The following is a 20,830-nucleotide window of genomic DNA, read 5'->3' as shown; positions in this document are numbered from 1 at the left end:
AGATATTAAGTTTTTGTTTTTTTTGGGATAAAAACTAATGGTTTAAAGAAATGTTTTCACACACATACAAAAACATAACATGAGTATCTATGTCGTATTTATTTAATTATAAAATGTATTCTTTGCCCAGACTTAATTGGCTGTGTTTGCAGATTTTGTAAAACCTTAATTTGTCTCATAATACTCTACGTATTTTACATTTAAAAATACCATTATTTTCATATATAAAATAAAAGGCAGGTAATATGTAGTCATTTTTAGTTTTATTCAGTTAAATTTGTTTTACATATGCATTCATTGCAAAATCACCAATATTAACATGTTTGGATTGTTTTAATATACAGTAAATGGCATACATGAATACATACATAAGTCTAATATTGACAAGTAGGTCTTCCACAAAGTGAGGAAACTGATTATTCAACTACAAAAAACTAATCCATCTTAAATAAATATACAAATCTAATAAGTAACATAGACACTGTAGCATACTTCTTGGTTGGGGTGGTGTGACCGCCTCAGGAAACGAGCAGACATTTGATTAATCCGAAAAAAATAATTGATTAATTAAATTGAAACTAGCATACTTTGTCTATTATAGTGCCGCGTCACGACCGTCGAGATTTTGATTGGTTGGCGAAATGCTGACTTCAGGAATCCATCCGCAGCTCTGAATAACGTTTTTTGCTCTTTTAAAACGAAATAACACGTTAAAGTTTCCGCTTTTTTTAGACTACTTTCCCGGTCCCCGCACATCAAGGTGGAAATACTTAGAGGACTGCAGTGGAGTAAAGAACTAGAGGTCACCTGCACAGGTAGACTTTGCTCTCTGAGCAGGAACACGTGCGCCACTGGACGACAGTCTCAGCGGAAGGATAAAGTAGGACCTCGTTTGTAAGGTAGGAAGTGTTTTCATTCATTAGTGATGTCTTGTTCCGAGCTAAATGATCCTAGTCAGTTACGTTTTTAATGCTTCTGCTCGCCCCTTGTGATAGTATGTCCACTAAATCACAAATCTCAATTATTTTACTGGTAGGCCAATCGCCTGGAAATATGGTAACAATGAATTCAAGTTGCTGTAAACTAGAAAAAGTGCGTTTTTCTCAAGACATCCACCGGCCAGACTGAAATATAAGCCTACATAATGTGTTGTGACTGTGTTGAAATCCATATCTGCCCACATTGTTTGGCTGCACTCATAAACCTTTTACCACAACCTTTCCTACATGATTTAATGAGTATTTCAGCAGGGGTTTTTAGCTCCCAGTCTTCTGTTCCTCACACAGTTATACTGTCTCTCTGAATGACTTCGTAGGTTATGTTTATATCCTGCAAACACCACAACACAGATAGGCATAGATCAGTGTGGGTTACTTCGAACTTTGATCGTTGATGGTCAAATATGAAATGTAATCACACTAGATTAAATTAAAGCGAATACCTTTTCTAGGTCCCCGTGGTCTGGATGCATCTCCAGAATGTGCAACATGGCATCATGTAGTGAGGGGTAAAAGATGGACGTCTTAATCTCGTCGTCAAAAAATGAACATCGATGGAGTTTCTCCATAATGTACACTGTAACGAGACCAAAAATGTTTAAATGAAGCGGTTTTGAAAGAAAATGGTTGGTAATAAGGAAAATCTGTAGGAGATTGCTTCACCATCACACGAAACTATGTAGACGTCGACCTCAATTCGTATAAACTCTTTCAGAGTCTATAAGAAAAAAACAAAAGTATGATTAGGCTAGACCTCAAGGAAACAAGATCCATTGGAAAAATACAGTATGCTTTGTGTCTCAATGAGCTATTTTACCGCTTTAAGACCCTTGAGGGCAGATATATCGAGGAATGAGACCGCAGAGAAGTCAAGGACCAAACTGTGGATGTTCACAGGAGGGACAGAGATGTTGGCAGGTAGTTCTGTGTTCCAGTTCACCTGGATTGGTATGCCAGAGAAATCAATGGGCTCGTCCAGGCCCTCCATGCTGTTGTTGTTGTATTCTGAAGTATCAATTGATGGTTGTCTCACTTTAAGGCCTCTCTAGATGAGTAAAGGATAAGTATAGGTTAAATAAAATAATAAATAAAGCTATAAGACAAGTATGAAAATAGTAACCAATTAATGTAAAAGCATATTAATAAAATTAATAAAAAATAAAACAAGTGAACAAACAATATGCACAGTGCTCTTCATTATCCTGTGCAACCAATCAACAAAAATAAAATGGATAAATAAATAATTTGGGGGGAAAAAATATGGGAAGTCGGATGGTGTCCTTCATTATACTGTCAAATTAATCTTTTAAAAATCTAAGCAAAAGAAAAAAAAAAAATTAAATGTTGGTACATTATATCAATGGTAAGGACTTACATCTGAAATTTCCAGTTCCCCATTACACAACATTTTTCTGATCTTTCGCAGAGCTTTGTTCCTTTTCTTCAAAACCTTTAGAGGACTAAAACCCACCTAGAAAAAAATACATATATATTTAGTCCAGAGACATGAATATATATTTCTATACATGTCTTGAAAATAAAAAGAAACTTACTGCTTGGACAAGTTTGTCTCTGAAGAAATCAATATTAGCAAAGAAAAGGGGTGAGGGAATTTTGAATATTTTAACTCCATCAGGTTCGTAAATCTAAAATGGAGCAAGATCACATCAAAACAAGATTTTAGGGTACTTGTAAAAGAGAAGAAGAAGAAGAGCAGTGGCTTTCAACACTTTAACTCAAAGGCACTCCACTCTTAAACAAAATATTCAGAGGGCCCCAGATGTTGCCAATGGTATTATTTGCGCTAGTATTTCCTCAGTGAATTTGACAACAGTTTTCAAACATTATTTATAGAGTAATTCCAGGAAATTCAGGCTTCTAATTTTGAATGTCCTTCGTCAAAAACACTAGTTATTGAGGGGGAAATAAGGGGTTGAAAACCACTGTTGCTAAGAAAGCAAAAAAATGTATCGACACTCACAGAGCTGTAGTCTTTGCGATCCCTGTAGATGTCAGTTCCTGTAATATTGGCCAGGAGTGAACAGCGTGGGCTGCAAGAATGTAATCATGCAAGGTCAGTACAAATTCAACTGAGCAATATCCTGGATGCGTTATGCATTAATTTGTATGTGTCATGAATCCAGACTCACAACTGAGTTCTGCAGACCACGGTAAACAGTTCTGCCCCGAGACCCACAGCCAACCCCAAATCCAGCCCCAGGAAAAGAGAAGCCAAGAAGGTCACCACCCAGGTCACCTACAAAAACAGACACATGGACTTGAACTTGCATTTTTAATTAGGACTATAAAACTGATTCTAGATGGTCAGGTGATCCATCATCATTCACAAAATAATAGTTGTGTTAAGAAAGCAGAAACTCACAAAATCAGTTCGGTCATTCTTCCATAAGAACGGTAGCTCTCGAAACTGCATCAGCATGCCTTTCAGATTAACAATGACCAGAGCTCCCAGAACGGACTGAAAAAAAGCATAAAAGTCATTAGATTGACTCCTACATCCCTAGTGTGAACAGTACTGTGACGTGAATGACATTACTTCATGCAGTTTGCATACTATGTATATAAAGACCTACAAACTCTCACCCTGGGCAACGGCTCAAGTAGAAATCCTACTGCTACAGTCACAATCAGTACCATCATGGCTGAAAGAACTCCAGCTATCTACAGAGGATATGCATCAAACATTAGCATTTATCCTTTGTTTTCTTGCAGGCGGTCAATGGATGGTTTTAGCTCAAAGAACATTGTGAGTTTTACCTGCGTCTTGCCTCCTGTGCTCTCTTGAATGGCGGTTCTAGAAAGAGCTGTGCTGGCAGCAAATGACCGGAAAGATGCCCCAAATATGTTGCTCACACCAAAAGCAAGGAGCTCCTGTTACATAAGGGTGAGTGTCTAAAACGCCCTTTTGGATTTGCCAAATACCAACTGAGATATACAATTTGCATCGTTTGTAGTGAATAGAGCCTCAGCTGACCTGATTCCCATCAATCGTGTAGTCGTGTTTGACGGAGTAGACTTTAGCTACTGAGAAAGCCACGGCAAATCCCACTATGGCCATGGGAAAAGCCTCCACTGCACTCTCCTCGATGACTTCCAGATTTGGAGCAATTGGCGGTTCATATCTAAGAAGGAGAGACGTTATATATTAGTTGCTGATTTCCATCTAAGAATTGAGGCTTCAATATATAATAATATAATATAAGTTGTAAGCATTGCTAGATGTAGATTATATTTTTTAGATTCTTACCCTTCTACCATCTCCCCAACCACAGTCACATTAAATCGCTTTTCGAAGTTGAATGCATAGGAGACTCCACAAGCAATAACAGTCTGTTGGGTAGATTTACATGAAGCGGAGACGTTTGATAAAGTTAAAGTCATGTATTTTGTGCTAATGTGGTCATGTTCAGTAATTACGCCTACCATGATGACTTCTATAGGTATTGGCACAGGTAGCTTGGCTTTGAATCTGTCATTGATCTCCTTCACAATAAGCACCAGCGCCATGATCACAATAGATGTCACCAGGTCGGCCACGTTCGTGTTAACGATTTCACCAAAAACATTCTCCAGTGTCTGAAATCAAATACCAAATGCTTGATAAATTCACTGAAAAAAATCACACGTAATAAAATTTTAAAGAAAAACGTGAACGCACATATACAATGGCGAGCGGTCCGTTTATACCAGGAAAGTTCAATCCCAGCACAAACCTGAGCTGGGATACTAAAATATGAACGGCGGCCGCAGTGGTGAATCCTGACACCAGAGTCTCCGACAGATACATGACAATGAAGCCCACCTGAAGCAGCCCCATTATGAGCTGAAAACAGAGATGTTAAAAGTCTATTATATTATCTCTTTCTGTATAATCGAATTTACTGTTTATAAAAGTAAATGAAGTTCTGTTCATATTTCAAACCAAAATCAAAGGAAAGTTATGATTATTGTATCAATATTGCATATAATAATAATAATAATAACAGTACTACTACTAGTACTAATAATGATAATTTAGAATTAATGTCGTTTTACTTTTGTTCTCCTGTTTCATGTTTTGTTTGTTTATTTGTTTTGTGTTTCTGTACCTGAAATGCTCCCATGACAAAAGTAACCGAGGAAGCAACTAGAACTCTCTGTTGTTCCATGGTCAGTCCTTCAAATCCAGTGATGTTAGCTGCTGGCCCGTTATCAGGCACCAGTCGGGTGACAACAGCACCCACCATTAGACTCAGAATAGGAAAGGCTCCTAAAACACATTGCAGTAAGCAACGTCACAAACCATCACTTATAAGCAATTAGCTTTTTGTGATATTATATCCACATGCAAAGACAAAATTGTTTTCACATTTAGTTATTGCTAATAATAACTATGTTTTACTTATTGCTTGTGTGTCTTGTTTTATTGAACACTGAAAATATGTCTATTGTGTGTCACGTAAATGAAAGCAACTCACGCACCTACTGACAGGTGTCTGGAGGTTCCCAAAAAGAAGTAGATTATTGCAGGGAAGAATGCAGTGTACAGTCCATAACCCGGTGGTAAAGAGGCCAGCAAAGAAAATGCAAGTCCTGATACAAAATAATCCAATGAGGCGCTGAACATTATTCCTTTTTAGTAGGCATTTCTGTATTGCAGAATTTACTCAAATAATTGATTTTATCCAAACTTTTTATGCTAAGCGTGATACCTTGTAGGACTGCCACTAGCCCAGTGCTGATGCCTGAAACAATATCACCCAGCAGCCATTCCTTGACGTTGTAGTTTTTCATCCATCCAATGATTGGTAGAAGGGAAAGAGCTGCATTCTTTGCACGATTTCTGTCACAACTGCAATGTGAACAATATAAAGACAATTTCCTCAAGCTTGTTGTTGCATCATTTAGTCACGTTCACACATTATCTCAATAATATCAATACTTTAAATGAGCTTATGGTACCATATTTCAACTTAAAGCACCTGCTTTTTCAAAAGCATTACAGAAGACATAAATGAAAGCAAAGGCTAACAGTGAGTACTATAGAAATAGTCTTGATTCTTACGTGAAGTAGTCTTTTAGATGGTGCCGCAGAGTTTTGTGGTTCCTGTTGATTTTTTTGTGCTGCTCTGAGAAGGAGTCCTCTGAAAACAGAGGTCTTACCACCACGTAGTGTCTGCCGAAGGGCTGCATTTTGGTTAGTTAGTTTCTGTCGCATCTTGAGTGCTTTATATAGTCTGGATTGTTTGATGAGTGTGTTGTCATTAGTCTTATCACAGATATTATGGGGTGTCTTTTGTGGGCTTTAATGATTGATGGATTTTATCACAGTATGATTTTTTTTTTGAGTCATTCTTCCTTATTTACATGCTTTTTTAGAGAAGGAAGGGAGCTGCAGGAAAAACTATGTGAACCCACGTGGATTTATTATGAATTACCACATCAACTTCCTTCATTTAGCCTATGAACGTCACCGATTCAGAGGTACTTTTGTAATCAGTTTTGTTTTGTGCAAATTTTTTGTGTTTTTATGAGGAGTGCTCCATAACAGGCAAAACTCCTTGTGAATGGTTAACTCAAAATTTGTGGTTTGTTTATAGAGCAGTGTGACTCTAATCTACACTTTCAATCACTTTCAAGTCTCATTGTTAGGACTCTAGGTTAGCAAGTTAGTCTCTTCACACCATTTTTAACAGCTATTTTGCTTATTCACAGTTTTTATTTCCATTTTGCACTGTGTGTTTTTGTATGCACTCATTGTAAGCATTAAAATAGGCCATCTTTTTGTCAAGTCAAGTCATGTTTATGTATATAGAGCTTTATACAGTACTGATTGTGTCAAAGCAGTTTTACAGTGACCAACGCTTAACAGTTAATCTAGATTTAAACTGACAGCTTGTCTGCCTCCTGAAAAATGTTAGGTAGATTCGTCGGTAGGTATTATCATAATTACTAGTCATCCTTTTTTTTATCAACTATGCATTCTGTAAGTTTTTGTGCAATTAGTTTTGGTATTTATTTAAATAAACCTAATTATATGACCAGTTTATAAAAACTGTTGTCCAAAGGTCGATGCAAGTTTCCTTATACTTTATATCCTCTTGCCAGAATTTATAATTACTCTCATTGAGGCTGATTAAACACTTCTGTATAAACTATTGATAGTGAGATAAGTCAACAAGTGCACAACATTTATTGTGAAATAGCCTATTCTTTTTACATGTATTTCCGTTGTGCAAAATGATATACAAATGTAACTAAATTGAACTTGTTCCTTGTTCCTGTGTTTGTCCAGAAACCACATTCCAATGACACATTCGTAAATCTAGAACCATAATATAACATAACAGTAAGTCACTAGTATTTATATAGCTCTTTATACAATACTGATTGTGTCAAAACAGGGAAATAGAAAATAACATAGAAGGACAATAACAAAGAGCATTTTTCCAGCTAAGGTAATTGATCGTTCACTGATGTCATCAACCAGTTCAGCTCTCTTCCAATAATGTCTGGTGCAATCAGTCAAGTTTCTCTAACTAAGCAAGACATGGGCGACTGTGGCAAGGAACCAAAACTTCAATGATAGCAGAAATGGACAAACCTTGGAGAAACCAGAAAAGTCGAGGGGCCAGTCCTGACGGAATAGATTCTTTTAATGATGCAAGTGTAGTGGGTAGTGTCCTCTGTTTCGGTTGACCCAATCATTTTAGTGGTTTCAAATTTGAGAAATTTGATAGTGTTATGTGCACACTAGGTTATAGAGGTGGGTCTTTAATCTAGATTTTGAACCGAACTTGCTTGGTGGATTGTTTCAGAGTTTGGGTGCTCAATAAGAAGAAGATATGCCACCCGCAAGTTGATTTGTGCCACCCGCAAGTTTGATTATTCTATGTATTGTCAAATAGACAGATACTGGGATATTTAAGTGGACGTGAAGGACTATAATGCGATATTAGCTCACTCACGCATACCCTTCAGAGCTTTGTAACTAATTGGCACAATTTTGAAACGTTTTCAGTGCTTAATAGTAAGCCAGTGCAGAGTTGACAGAATCAGTTTGAGATTTAAAGTATGATTACAATAAGGCCCTGACATGTTGTCTTAACCCAGCGGAGTTTAGGATTTCTACGTCTATAAACGACTGATCAGCATGGATATTAAAATCGCCAACAATTAAGACTTTATGTGCAGCCAACACTAACTACATAGTAAAAATAACTAATTAGAAAACACAAGAAAATAAATAACACTTGAAATCTGGGACTAAGCTGCAATGTTTTTCAGGCTGATGTGCACTAGATGGCCACCAGATGTCTCCTGTGTCCTTTTTTGAGCACATGGCTTGCCTTGTGTTTGTATATGCCATGTGCTCTCCTGTCTATTGTCCTGACCCAATGCTTCCTGTTATCTGGTTATTGGTTCAGTTGCTCAACCTGCGTCTGCCTCGTTACCTTCCTTGTTTGCTCACTATTTAATCCTCCTTGTGATTTCTCTTCTGTGTGAGGCGTTGTCATTCCCTATTTTTCTCTTTGAGTCAAGCTCTGTTCTGTGTTGTTTTATTTTCCCCATCAAGGTTCTTGCCATTCTTTTGTTTTTGTGTTTCTCCCTGTTTTTGTTAATAAATTATAAACTTCAAACTATAATCTGATTGGAGAGAGAGAGAGAGAGAGAGATACCTTACTGTTTTCATATTTGAGGAAGTAATCTTTAGTAGCTATTTAAAAAAACTTTCTCTTAATTTCCTCAAATGTAATACTCTGATTGTCTTGTACAGAAAGTTAATCATTTACCTAGGAATTAGATATATAATGATTATTACTGTAAAAGTACTCCTGTAAAATAATTAGATCCGCACATGTCTTTATTTGTATACTTGAAAATAATTTTGTCTCAAGTCAGGAAAGACGGTGTATATTTTAGAAACCTTTTTTTTAATTTTAGAATAAAAATAGTACACACAAAAATACAATTCAAAAAAGAAAAAAATATACAAAAGGCACTGATAGTGAACTGATAATAGTATTTGCTCGCTACAAATCCAATAATTTAGTGACATGACACATTGACATAATGTTAAGCTAATTCATTCTGCATGCAACACAGTACACAGAATACAAAGTGCTACATGCAAAATCAGTGTTCAGTTAATTATTATATACACAGATTGTAAAGTACTATATGGCGAAAGTTTCAAGTTGTTTAACTTCAGAACCTTGTCTCTGGTTTGGTGTTTTTTTCAACTTCCATTTTCATGTCCTGCAAGAAAATAAAGCAGATGAACCCAACTCAGAACTCTTGAATAGAAATGATGATGCTGAACTATTGCTTTAAATTGTAGTTTATATTAATGTTTTTAACAGGTTTAATCCCAGGTGCTTGCTTGGTTACGTACGTCCATTGCTTGGATTTTCATCCCACTGGATTTGCTGACGCTGTTAATGTGTTGGTATGAGACCTGTTTACGTAAATTAATAAAACAAAATTCACATGAATAATTATGCTTTTTTTTTTTTTTTTTTTTTTTTTTATAAAACCGTCATATTAATCTTTGAATAAACAAATCAAGCTTGCAGAAAACTGTTCAGTTCACCTCCGCGCTCACAGTCTTCGGTGGGTGGGACTCATGAATGAAGAGCATTGCATCATGGATGGTCAAAAAGAAGATAGACGTCTTGATTTCATCATCAAAAAATTTACAGTTCTTCAGCTTCTCTATGATGTATGCTGAAAACGACATGTCAAAGGTGAGAGTTACTGCACAGTTTTATTATTACATACAATAAAGCTAAATTAAAATTGCCTTGGTATTGTAGATAACATTGTGAAATACACTACAAATACCCTTTATCCTGTAATCCGAAAGGGAAAAAAGCACTTACGGTCACAGCCTACTATGTAAACATCAACATTGATGCGTATAAATTCCTTTAAAGCCTGTAAACCGAAGAGATTATGCATTATTAGAGAGTTTTAATATAATTCATCTAGAACTGATTAGCAAAAATGATTAAATGTGCACATTGTTTTCAGAATGAACACAACTTCCAAGTTGCCCTACCGCTTTGAGACCCTTGAGAGCAGATATATCCAAGAAGGAGACCGCCGAGAAGTCCAGGATCAAACTGTGGATGTTCACAGGAGGGACTCGGATGTTGGCCGGTAGTTCTGCGTTCCAGTTCACCTGGATCGGAAGATCTGAAAAATCTGTGGGCTTGTCCAGATCCTCCATGTTGCTTTCATCTTCTGACTCTTCAATGGGCATTGAGCAGGTGGCCTGTAGTCCATTCTAAATCCAGAAGATAAAGTAACTTTTGATAGAAATCTAAACGATAAGATTTAAGTATCATTTAGATATCTAAGATGTAGGTATCAAAGCACTGGATGCAATACAGATGCATTACATAACATTTATTTGGAAGTCCTTGAGTTTATTGGTATCGTGTTTTAAAACGTACAGGTGTTAAGATCAGCTCCCCTTTCTTTATCATTTTCTTAATCTTCTTCACTGCCTTATTCCTCTTCCTCAGGATTCTCAGAGGATTAAAGCCCACCTGCCAGGAACACGTTAGATTGTTATTACGTCATCCAATAATGTTGTCTGAAGTCAGGGTTATAAGCACTGCACTCACAGCATCCTTCAGTTTGTCTCTGAAGAACTCGATATTTGCAAAGAAAATGGGAGATGGGATTCTGAAAATCTTCACTCCCTCTGGCTCATAGATCTGTAGGAGATTCAGAAAGAAAAGAAAATAAAGCCAAGGGAAACTTTTGTATCTTTCAGCTATCAGCTATTTAAACTTGTCCTTATCTTGGTCCATCGTGTTACCGAGTAATAAGTAATAAGTAACACATACTGATTATGTTGCCTAATATATGAATGTTTGTAGCACACTTACGTTGACATAGTCCTTGCGATCTCTGTAGATATCTGTTCCTGAGATATTAGCCAAGACACAGCAGCGTGGACTGAAGATCAGAAAAGAACAAAATTACAGAATTTATACATGATGGTGATTTCTTTGCCTAAATCATAATATCTAAAAGAAGCAGTAAAAATATTTAAATTAGCTCCCATATTTGAATGTATTTAATTTTCATGAATCAGATCTGTCAGCACTTACAACTGAGCCCTGAAGACCACAGTGAGGAGCTCCAGTCCAAGACCAACAGCAAGTCCTATGTCCAGCCCCAAGAATATAGCTGCCAGACAGGTCCCCACCCAAACAATCTGGAGGAAAATGACAGTAGCACCGAGAACAGGAATCAGGGATATACCATGTAAGAATGTCATTCTAGAGTTGGTCTGCTTGATTGCACTTTTTCTAAAACCCCTTCTCTGCTTTTAGACGAAGACGTCAAATACTCTTACGCAGTCAGGACGGTCTTTCTTCCACAGGTAAGGGACTGTAACCACCTGCATCAACATCCCCTTCAGGTTCACGATCACCACTGCGCCCAGCACCGACTGCAATCACACAACTCCATGTTCACCTCAAAACACAACAAGCCAACATTTGTGTTTAAAGCATTTACACACTGATTATGATTCTTACCTTTGGTAGAGGTTCCAACAGAAACCCTATCCCCAAGATTACAATCAGCACGATAACGGCGGAGATTAAACCAGCTATCTGAAAAGTACATTAAAACACTTTTATTTAGCAAGGATGCGTTCAATTGATCAAAAGTGAAGACATTTCTGTTCTGTTTGAAATACATGCTGCTCTTTTAAATTTTCTATTTGTTATCTTTGTTGTATCATGGTTTCTTCAAAAATATTAACTGTTTCAAAATTGTTAATAATAAGGATTGTTTCTCAAATCAGCGTGTTTGTTTTTTTATAGACCATGTGACACTGAAGAAGCTGAAAATTCATCATCTTAAAAATATATTTATTTTTAAAATCGAAAACTATTAAATATTCTAATAGCCTAAAGGACTTTTTTCTAATAACCAAAAACTTTACAACCCTTATGAACAGTTGAAAAGAACAAGTATTTTGACATAACTTAAGTTTACGACAAGGAATATGAAGGTACATTTACAGCACTGCTCTGTTTACTGTATTATTTGCAACATGTCTGAACTTTTTTGGAACACTAGAGGCCAGTATTTTTGTGTTGCTGGAAAACAAACTCCCTAATTGATACACCACAGACGAAAAATCATATTTTTTGTGTTCCAGCCAGGACGGAAAGCTTGCAAACAGTTTGAGCTGTTTACCTGTGTTTTTCCTCCAGTGCTTTCTTGAACTGCACTTCTGGAGAGAGCCGTGCTGGCTGCCAGAGACTTGAACGCTCCTCCAAAGATGTTGCTTGCACCAAAGGCAATGAGTTCCTGCATGATTATACGTGTCAGTGAAGATGTTCTTCTGCAGACTGTTGTTTATTGCATTTAAAATGCGATATCATTCAGGACTTACTTGGTTTCCATCTATAATGTAGTCATGCTTTACAGAATAGACTTTAGCTACTGCAAATGCCACAGCAAATCCCACAATAGCTATTGGGAAAGCCTCCACTGCTGTCATCTGGAAAACCTGCAGGCTCGGAGCGATTGGGGACTCAAACCTGGACAGATAAAAATGTGTTTATTTTTTATGCCACCTTCAGTTCTCTACAGTTAGCTGTTTTTGTTTTAGAACCCTATAAAAGTGTATATGTAGTATCCAAAAGTATTGGGACAGTGAGGCCAAATTTTGCTGTAAAAACATTGAAAACAATTAGATTTGACATATCAGACAAGAGATTTAAATGCTAGCTTTTGGATCTGACACACAAAGCACCCTTTGTTTGAACCCGCCCATGTTTCATGTTTTCATGTGAGCAAAAATATTGGAGCATGTGACTGATAGGTGTATTTTGTTGCCCAGGTGTGTCCTATCACAATGATTATTCAAACAATAATTGAATGTCTACGCTCAGTTTCAGACTGTTAAGAGGTGTAACCTACATGATAACCAGAGAGCTGCCCATGGGTGAAAAACAAACAATTGTGAAGCTGAGAGAAGAAGAAAAACCAATCGGAGCCATTGCACGCACATTGGCCATAGCCATTTCAACCATCTTGAATTACCTTATGAAGAAAGTAACAGACATCGAACAGGTAGACCAAGGAAAATAACTGCAGTTGATGAGTAAATCATTGTGAGAGCTGTCAGGAAAGACCTTAAAACAACTGTAATTGCAGCAACAACCTGCTGTTCGCAACTTCGTGATCACAAGCACCGAGGCTACACCAGAAGATGCTCATTAGCAGGAAGAATAGGAAGGCCAGACTGGAATTTGCCAAAACTAACAGTTTTATGGACTGATGGGACAAAGATTAATCTTTACCAAAGTGACGGAAAAGATCAAGTTTGGAGAAAGAAAGTATCTGCTCACGATCCCAAACAATCAAGCTCAACAGTGGAGGTAATGTCTTTGCTTGGGCTTGCATGGCGTCTTCTGGGACGGCCTCATTTATCTTCATTGATGATGTAACAAGTGTTGGCAGCAGCTGAATTAACTTGATAAAAATATAAATGACTAAATATATTTAGTCATTTATATAAGTTTATATACTTGTTAATTATGTTAATTCTATTTGTTCCACTACTTTTGCTCACATGAAAAATGGGTGGGTTCAAACAAAAGGTGAATAACTCTTGTTATTCATCTTTTGATGTTAAACCCAAATGTTTTCCAGTTTACAGCAATAATTATTTAATAATAAATAAAAGAATTGGCCTCCCAGGAGAGTGTATATATATCTATATAGGCGCCCTTCATCATGTTCCACCCCAAATATGAATGCAAAATGTATTTTAGTGGTTCGGTAAATTACTAATAACTGTTTTAAAATATTATGAAGATCGTGTTGCTTACGTGTTTGGAATTTTTCCCACCACATCCACTCCATGATTTTCGCTGAAGTTGAATGCGTAGGAAACGCCACACGCTATTATGGTCTGTTGGTAAAGGTAATTTGAACGATTAAGCCATTTTAAAACTTGATCTGAACACAAAAGATAAGATGAGACAAAGACTTGTGCGCTTAAGAAGTCGTATGCACTTGAACAAATATTAACACGTCGAGTGCTTGGCACGATAGTTTGAAAAATATAAATCAATACCGCTTGATAAACTTTATCATGCCATAAAGATGCATGACCTTTCTAAATGTCAGGTTATAGAAAAGGTAAAGGTTAATTAGGTACAGTAATGGGTTCACTCAACTCACCATAATGACTTCTATGGGGATCGGCACTGGCAACTTTGACTTAAATCTGTCGTTGATCTCCTTTACGCCCAGCACCGTCACCATCACCACGATCGAAGTCACCAGATCATGGATATTAGTGGAGGTGATCTGGGTAAATACACTCTCAAGAGTCTGCAGAGAAACCAAAAGACAGATTGTTGTTTAGCTTATTAGCTACTTATGTTTAATGCAGGATGTGGGTTTGCTAGTTAGATATTGTTTTAACTATCGTTTTGCCATTTTTGGTAACCCTTTATTTTTTTCGATACTCCACTACAGACATTCTACATTAAACAGGAAGTAATTCTGCAACTACGTGTCAACTAGCAGTCATTAAAGTGTCAGTAGACCGTCTGCTTAATAACTTCTAACACTTTATTTTGCTGGGTGAACACCATACAGCATGCTATGAGACTTTGAGCAACTTTGCAAGTATATGCCAGCTTATACTACTTGCTTTGCTAACCCTAAACCTACCCTAACAGTCCAGACTGAGAGATAGTAGACGTGTAGTTGCAAATGAACGAGAATTAGCTGAGATGTAGTTATTTATAGTTGTAAAGTGCAACCTTATTTTTTTGTTTACATATGGACAAAAATACGCTTTTATTTAAAAAATGTTATGCTTTTCAAAGTGTATAAATAATCAAGATTTTCCTAGGCAAGTTATTCAAAACGATCATGGTCACAAAGAGCAAGAAAATGTAGTATGTCCTACATATATAATAGACAGAGGTCCGCTGAAACCCGGCACAGTCAGTCCTAGTACAAACTTGAGCTGAGAAACCAGGATGTGAACAGCAGCTGCGGTGGTGAATCCTGATATCAGAGTATCTGACAGGTACATGACAATGAATCCCACCTGCAGTAGCCCCATACCCAGCTGGAAACAAACAACAAAGATGAGCAGCGGCGTGACTGAAACAAACTGTTAAGTTTTGTAACTAGAGGGTGGTTGATGTACCTGGAATAGACCCACTAGGAAAGTGAGGGAGGCCGACACTAAGATTCTCTGCTCGTCTTTCGTCAGGCCCTCAAAAGCTGTGATGTTGGCGGGCGTACCCTCATCGGGCACCAATCTGGTCACTACGGCCCCCACCATGAGACTCAGCACAGGGAAAGAGCCTGGTGCGAAGAACAACACTAACGGTGAGCAGAGCTTCGGTCTATCGCATCGGGATAAACGGGCAGAAATGTAGAAATATCCGCGTGTAGAAATATTCAATAAATGTAATATTAAACACGAATATATAAATATTAAATAAAATATTAGACGTTATATATAACGCATTACTATAATAATATTATTATTTGAACCTGTGAGGCATAATTTGTTAGCGCTGTTGTTATTTTTTCCCTCATTTGAATGAATAATAATTGCATAATAGATTTCAATTGAAAGCTGCACTTAGAAAATAGAAAACAGCTGGATGAGGACGATCCGTTGAAGTAGTAATAATAATATGCAATACATTTTACACATGCATTTGTGCGTATTATTTACGTGCAAAATGAATGCACATTTTTGTGTTTGCTGTGTGTTTTTATGTAATAGCACAGTGCTGTTGTTCTCTTATTTTAATAGGGTATTAAAACAGTGGTCTCAAACTCAATACCTGAAGTTTCTAGTGATCCTGAAGAGCTTGATGAGCTGGATCAGGAGTGTTTGATTGGGGTTGGCGGTAAATGTATTAAAACATAATTTTGACAAATAATCAATCTTTCTCCAGCGAAATACAAAAGGAGCCGCAGAAGCTGGCCGGGCATGTTATGGCCGTGAGGTATTTTATTTGAGAAAGCTGTGCCATATCTAAATTAGAGGCTGCTTCAGTCGCAATAAACGTTAACGGCCTTATAGCGTTACACTCAGAAGGGCTTTGTAACATCTAGACAGTCCTGATGTGTCAATGACACCATGTGCTTTGCCTCATTCGAATAATCTGTTCGCGAGTGCACTCACCTACAGAAATGTGTCGTGAGGTGCCCAGGAAAAAATACATGATGACCGGGAAAAAAGCAGCGTACAGTCCATACCAGGTGGAGATGGATGCCAGCAAACTGAAGGCTAGTCCTGAGGGGAATAATGGGGATAATTATTAACCAGCCCCTGGTGGCGTAGTTTAATAATCTTCATCTTATCAGAAGATGCCCTTATTTAATTACCGTACGCTTTAGCAACACTTATTTTCAGTTTCACTCGTGGGAGACGTGGACAAAAATGGTTCCCATTTTAGTTTGAAAGTGATGGCGCTTCACTGTGCATGTGATTTCTCAGCCAACTTCTTAATCTTAAACCGTTTCTGGACTATCTTCTGGTGACATGTTTGTAGAGGAATGCACTTTTCACTTATTTTGACACATTTCGTCATATCAGTTATCTCATACAAACCGCGTAGATCCTCACATCAGTCACAGAGCTCAGTTCATAAAGATAAACTATCGATGCTGTAGTGTATCATTCTTGCAGCCTGAATCTAATATCACAGATCTCTTTCGACAGATGAGCTTGTATTGCGAATGTTCCTGTTGAGTAACTTTCAGTAAGAGCTTAATACAAGCTTACCTTGTAGTACGGCAACCAGTCCTGTGCTGACACCGGACACAATGTCATTCAACAGCCATTCTTTGATTGAGTAGATTTTCACCCATCCAATGATAGGCAGCAGGGAAACGGCAGCATTTTTGGCACGTTCCGAGGTGCAACTGGCAAACAAAACATAAAGCAATTCTTCTTATTAAGAAAATAAGTTCATAGACGTTTTTATCTCAGAAAATAAATATTATTTGCTAAAAAAAAAACTATATCTGTTTTCTGTCATAGTGTGTTTTTATGAAATTTAGTGTATAAATAAAGTTGCCGTCAAATGATTAATCGCATCCAAAATAAATGAAAGTTTTGGTTTGCATAATATGTGCATGTGCTATGTATTTTTATTACGCACACATATGCTCACTTGCATGTGTATATATATTTAGAAAATATTTGCATGTGTATATACATGTCATGTATTTAACATTACATAACATTTATAAATTATTTCTTAAATATATACATTTGTATTTATATATACATAATAAATATCACAGTATACACACATATTAGTGTATTATAATATATATATATATATATATATATATATATATATATATATATATATATATATATATATATATATATATATATATATATATATATATATATATATAGTAGTAGTAGTAGTAGTAATGATTAAAATAACATTTCATATTAGATTTAAATAATAAAATATTAATTAACACAAAAAAAGGAATAAAATAATTTTGTATCTCTAATTATTAAAAGAATTCCCTAATAAATGTTAAGAGATGAGGCTTACGTGAAATACTGTATGAAATGGTCCAGTAGTCTCTTGTGTTTCCGATAGACTTTTGCATGTTCGTCCTCAAAGGTGTCTTCTGAGTAGAGCGGTCTGGTCACTGAATACCTCTGTGTTGAGGCTCGGAGCATTTTGCGCCGGTAGAGCTGGGGCAAAAACCCTTCTGATCTATGTGAGGTAACCAAATAAATTTAATTCCTGAATATCTGCCACAACTCTGGCAGCTGTCAAGCTAAATCTGTTGCATTTGTATTTATATTGAGAATCTTCGAACTGTTGAGTAAGTTGGAGGTGTTTTCTCAAATGCACTATGAGTAAACATCATGCAACTACACGCTGTCAGCTCACACGTCTGTCATGGTGAATGTGTGTTAAATCTGCACATTTAACTTGATATCTCTAAGAGATAGTAGAGGGTCCCATGGGATACCCATTGGGATTTAAGATGCTCTTCTCCAAGTGCCTGAAAATGTTCTTACTTTTTGTCAGCAGTTATGTTGTCATGATCTGTAGGATGTGGTCAGCAGCTCCAGATAACATTCAGTCTTATTGATTTTAAGATGTAATACCAGCATCGTTTGACCAGGACTGGTTATGTTCCTTTTTTTCATTGCCATATATAGTTTTTTTTATTATTATTAAATTCATATACATATGTTACGATTCCATTTTTAAAAAATCATTTAAGATTTTAATTTAGCATGGAAACATTGCAACATTGAACAAATTGTAAACAGTAAATTTACATGGTCACAATTATTATTATTATTATTATTATTTTTTAAAATTAAATAAATTCTTAATAAATAAATAATAATGAATAAATAAATAAATTATTATAGAAACCATAATCTATTATGGTTCGTACGGTTTTTTGAGTACCAAGTAATAGTAATTTCCAAAAAAAAACATCTGACGATGATGACTGGAGTAATGGCTGCTGAAAAGTCAGCTCATGACGAGAATAAATGACATTTGAAAGTACACTTTAAACATATGCAATATGATAATCCTACCTGTTCAGTGAAGTATCGAATATTTCCGATTTGCTGTGCCTGCTTCAAAAGTTGCCGTGGTCTGAGATCCTTAAGACCATGTCTGTGTTTATAACTTATCATGTCTGTAATTATTAACAGTTATCAAGATACCTTCTTTACATTGCCAGCCACATCTCCACCTTATCCATGACCATTGTTCTTTCTGATAAAAACTTGGCAAAAGCCAAAAGCTTATCGATTGCTTCCTTTAATCCTCTCGTACCTCATGAGGCCAAATCTTCGATATTGCGGACATAACGTGGGAAACCTATTAGTTCAGGTTTCATCGTGTCAAAAAAATAATTGTTGGATATTACAACTCTTTTTTATCGATACTAGCTCCGTTCCAGGATTCTGATTGGTCAAAACGGCATTTAAGTTTGACACATAATACGAATTGATACATAATCAGTTGTGACGTACAACACCTCTTTATTAGTTACTGTGTGTGCTGCATCTGTTCTGTTATTGTTTACGTGCCGTCTCCTGACGCTTAATGAGTTCATGTAGCTCGGCTCGTAAAACAATAACAATAATACGAATATTTTTAGTAAGCAGTTATTTAGCAGATGCTTTCATCCAAGTTACATACAGTACTGTACACCTGATGAGTACAATTTGTACAACCAAACGTCCTGTTGCCAAACCAGACCTCCTTTGGTCGTATTAGGAAATTATGCCAGAAGTGATGCAGCTTTTTTCTTTTTCTTTTTTTTTTTCTTCTCGTGAAAGCCCCTTTTGAAGATCTTTTGAAGTTCATCCGCATGTGATTCTCTGTAAGACGTCTTGTACAAGTTCTTATCATTTACTCACAAATTCTAACCTGTGCGTGATTAGTAACGTCACGTTCATCTTTGTCACTAGGCTATTTTTGTTTTTAAGAGATTTTTGAACCGGGTGTCAACATTGTGATGAAATTCAAGAGGCAATGCATTTAATTCAAACACGCTTAAGGATGAATTCCTTAATAATTGACTTTTAGCCTACATTTTTTTTATATTGTATAAATTAGGCCTAAAATGGCCATTTAAACCAGATTAAAAGATATCCGCTTCCTCTGACGTGGTTTTAAATGGTGTCAGATTTTAATGTACTGATTGGAAAGAAGACTGGAGCTAGTTCAGAGCTAGTTAATCATTTTGATCTTTTATTTAAAAAAAAAAAGAGATTTGATAACGTTTGCAGGCTTCTTTTGCCAGCTCTGATATTTCTCCTGTAAAGCCTGAAGAGTCTGGAGAACACCCAGACCAATCTCACGGCAATTCCTACGACCTCACTCGAATTCATATGATTTTTGCTAAATGGTGCTTCTTTTGAATCATATGAATTTGTACGAATGACCTAAACCTGCCCCTAAGCCTACCCGTTACTGAGGTTAAATATGTACTAATTATTTTTGTAGACTGGGTTGAAACACCTAACAAGAGGTCATTTGTCTATACAGAATCTCTCCAGAACCTTCAGATTTCCTTCTCCTTGTTGATTTCTCAAGTTTAGGTCAGAGAACTGGGATGGCCATGGCAGAACCTTGGTTTTGTGCTCAGTGACCCATCTTTTGTGTTTAATCATTGTTCTTTTGGAAACCCCAACCATGACCCTTGAGAGTCTTTGGCCACTCAGATTATCCTCCTGTGATATTATGTATATCACAGACAATATACATAATAATTTACACTACAATTAATTGTGGTCAATGTGAATGAGAGAAACTAATATTTTCATTATGTAATTTTGTTAAAATGTTAGATTTTTGTGATATATATATATATATATATATATATATATATATATATATATATATATATATATATATATATATTTTTTTTTTTATTATTATTATTATTATTATTTTTTTTTTTTGCCCCTAAAAAGAATTAAGTATGCTTTTTCTGTCATTATTAATAAAACTGTAATTATTATTATTACTAATAGTTATATTACTGTTTTTTTCTAAATAAAATTAGACTGTATGATTTATCAGTATGTTGTACATTAATAAACACATTTAAATGCCTCAAAATAGTTGGAATATTAATATAAATTTAATATTAATATTAAGAGTATAAATAACCCTGTTTCTTATTAGTTGTGTTAAGCTTTTTGCATTTTTTCCCCAGCTGTTGCCTCCGAAAGTAAACCTTTGGTCATCATGCCCTTTAATCAAATTTGCGAATGAGTATATCCAGGCTTTTTT

At 36.1% G+C, this 20,830-nt stretch overlaps 1 protein-coding gene across 1 annotated transcript; it reads right to left on the bottom strand.

Moving 5' to 3' along the window:
- Nucleotides 1–251: 251 nt before the first annotated feature.
- slc26a3.2 (solute carrier family 26 member 3, tandem duplicate 2) lies at nt 252–20,384 on the bottom strand. Its single transcript, XM_043236981.1, has 39 exons — nt 18,616–20,384; nt 17,600–17,767; nt 16,807–16,946; nt 16,204–16,314; nt 15,208–15,368; nt 14,962–15,126; nt 14,223–14,375; nt 13,868–13,950; nt 12,424–12,571; nt 12,225–12,338; nt 11,555–11,632; nt 11,371–11,466; nt 11,123–11,229; nt 10,898–10,967; nt 10,631–10,723; nt 10,457–10,552; nt 10,060–10,287; nt 9,881–9,935; nt 9,592–9,725; nt 9,394–9,456; nt 9,210–9,257; nt 6,064–6,191; nt 5,711–5,850; nt 5,481–5,591; nt 5,108–5,268; nt 4,678–4,842; nt 4,267–4,595; nt 3,994–4,141; nt 3,777–3,890; nt 3,603–3,680; nt 3,382–3,477; nt 3,149–3,255; nt 2,980–3,049; nt 2,552–2,644; nt 2,374–2,469; nt 1,816–2,043; nt 1,662–1,716; nt 1,442–1,575; nt 252–1,329 (listed from the first exon to the last, which is right to left on the bottom strand). The coding sequence occupies exons 2-39, from the start codon at nt 17,728–17,730 to the stop codon at nt 1,279–1,281; spliced, it is 4,578 nt and encodes a 1,525-aa protein (XP_043092916.1). The 5' UTR covers nt 17,731–17,767; nt 18,616–20,384; the 3' UTR covers nt 252–1,278.
- Nucleotides 20,385–20,830: the final 446 nt, after the last annotated feature.

Source organism: Puntigrus tetrazona, chromosome 4 (genome assembly GCF_018831695.1).
Source record: "Puntigrus tetrazona isolate hp1 chromosome 4, ASM1883169v1, whole genome shotgun sequence".
Classification (NCBI taxonomy): domain Eukaryota; kingdom Metazoa; phylum Chordata; class Actinopteri; order Cypriniformes; family Cyprinidae; genus Puntigrus; species Puntigrus tetrazona.
This window is presented reverse-complemented; position numbering and strand designations above follow the sequence as displayed.

Bases quoted from the DNA above. Each gene is read 5' to 3' on its own strand.
- slc26a3.2 (XM_043236981.1), bottom strand. From the start codon at position 17,730: ATGCTCCGAGCCTCAACACAGAGGTATTCAGTGACCAGACCGCTCTAC. The intron at 5,851-6,063 runs GTAAGAATCAAG...TTCACATTGCAG, and splicing joins CATCTAAAAGACTACTTCAC to TTGTGACAGAAATCGTGCAA. The intron at 1,330-1,441 runs GTATTCGCTTTA...TGGTGTTTGCAG, and splicing joins ACCACGGGGACCTAGAAAAG to GATATAAACATAACCTACGA.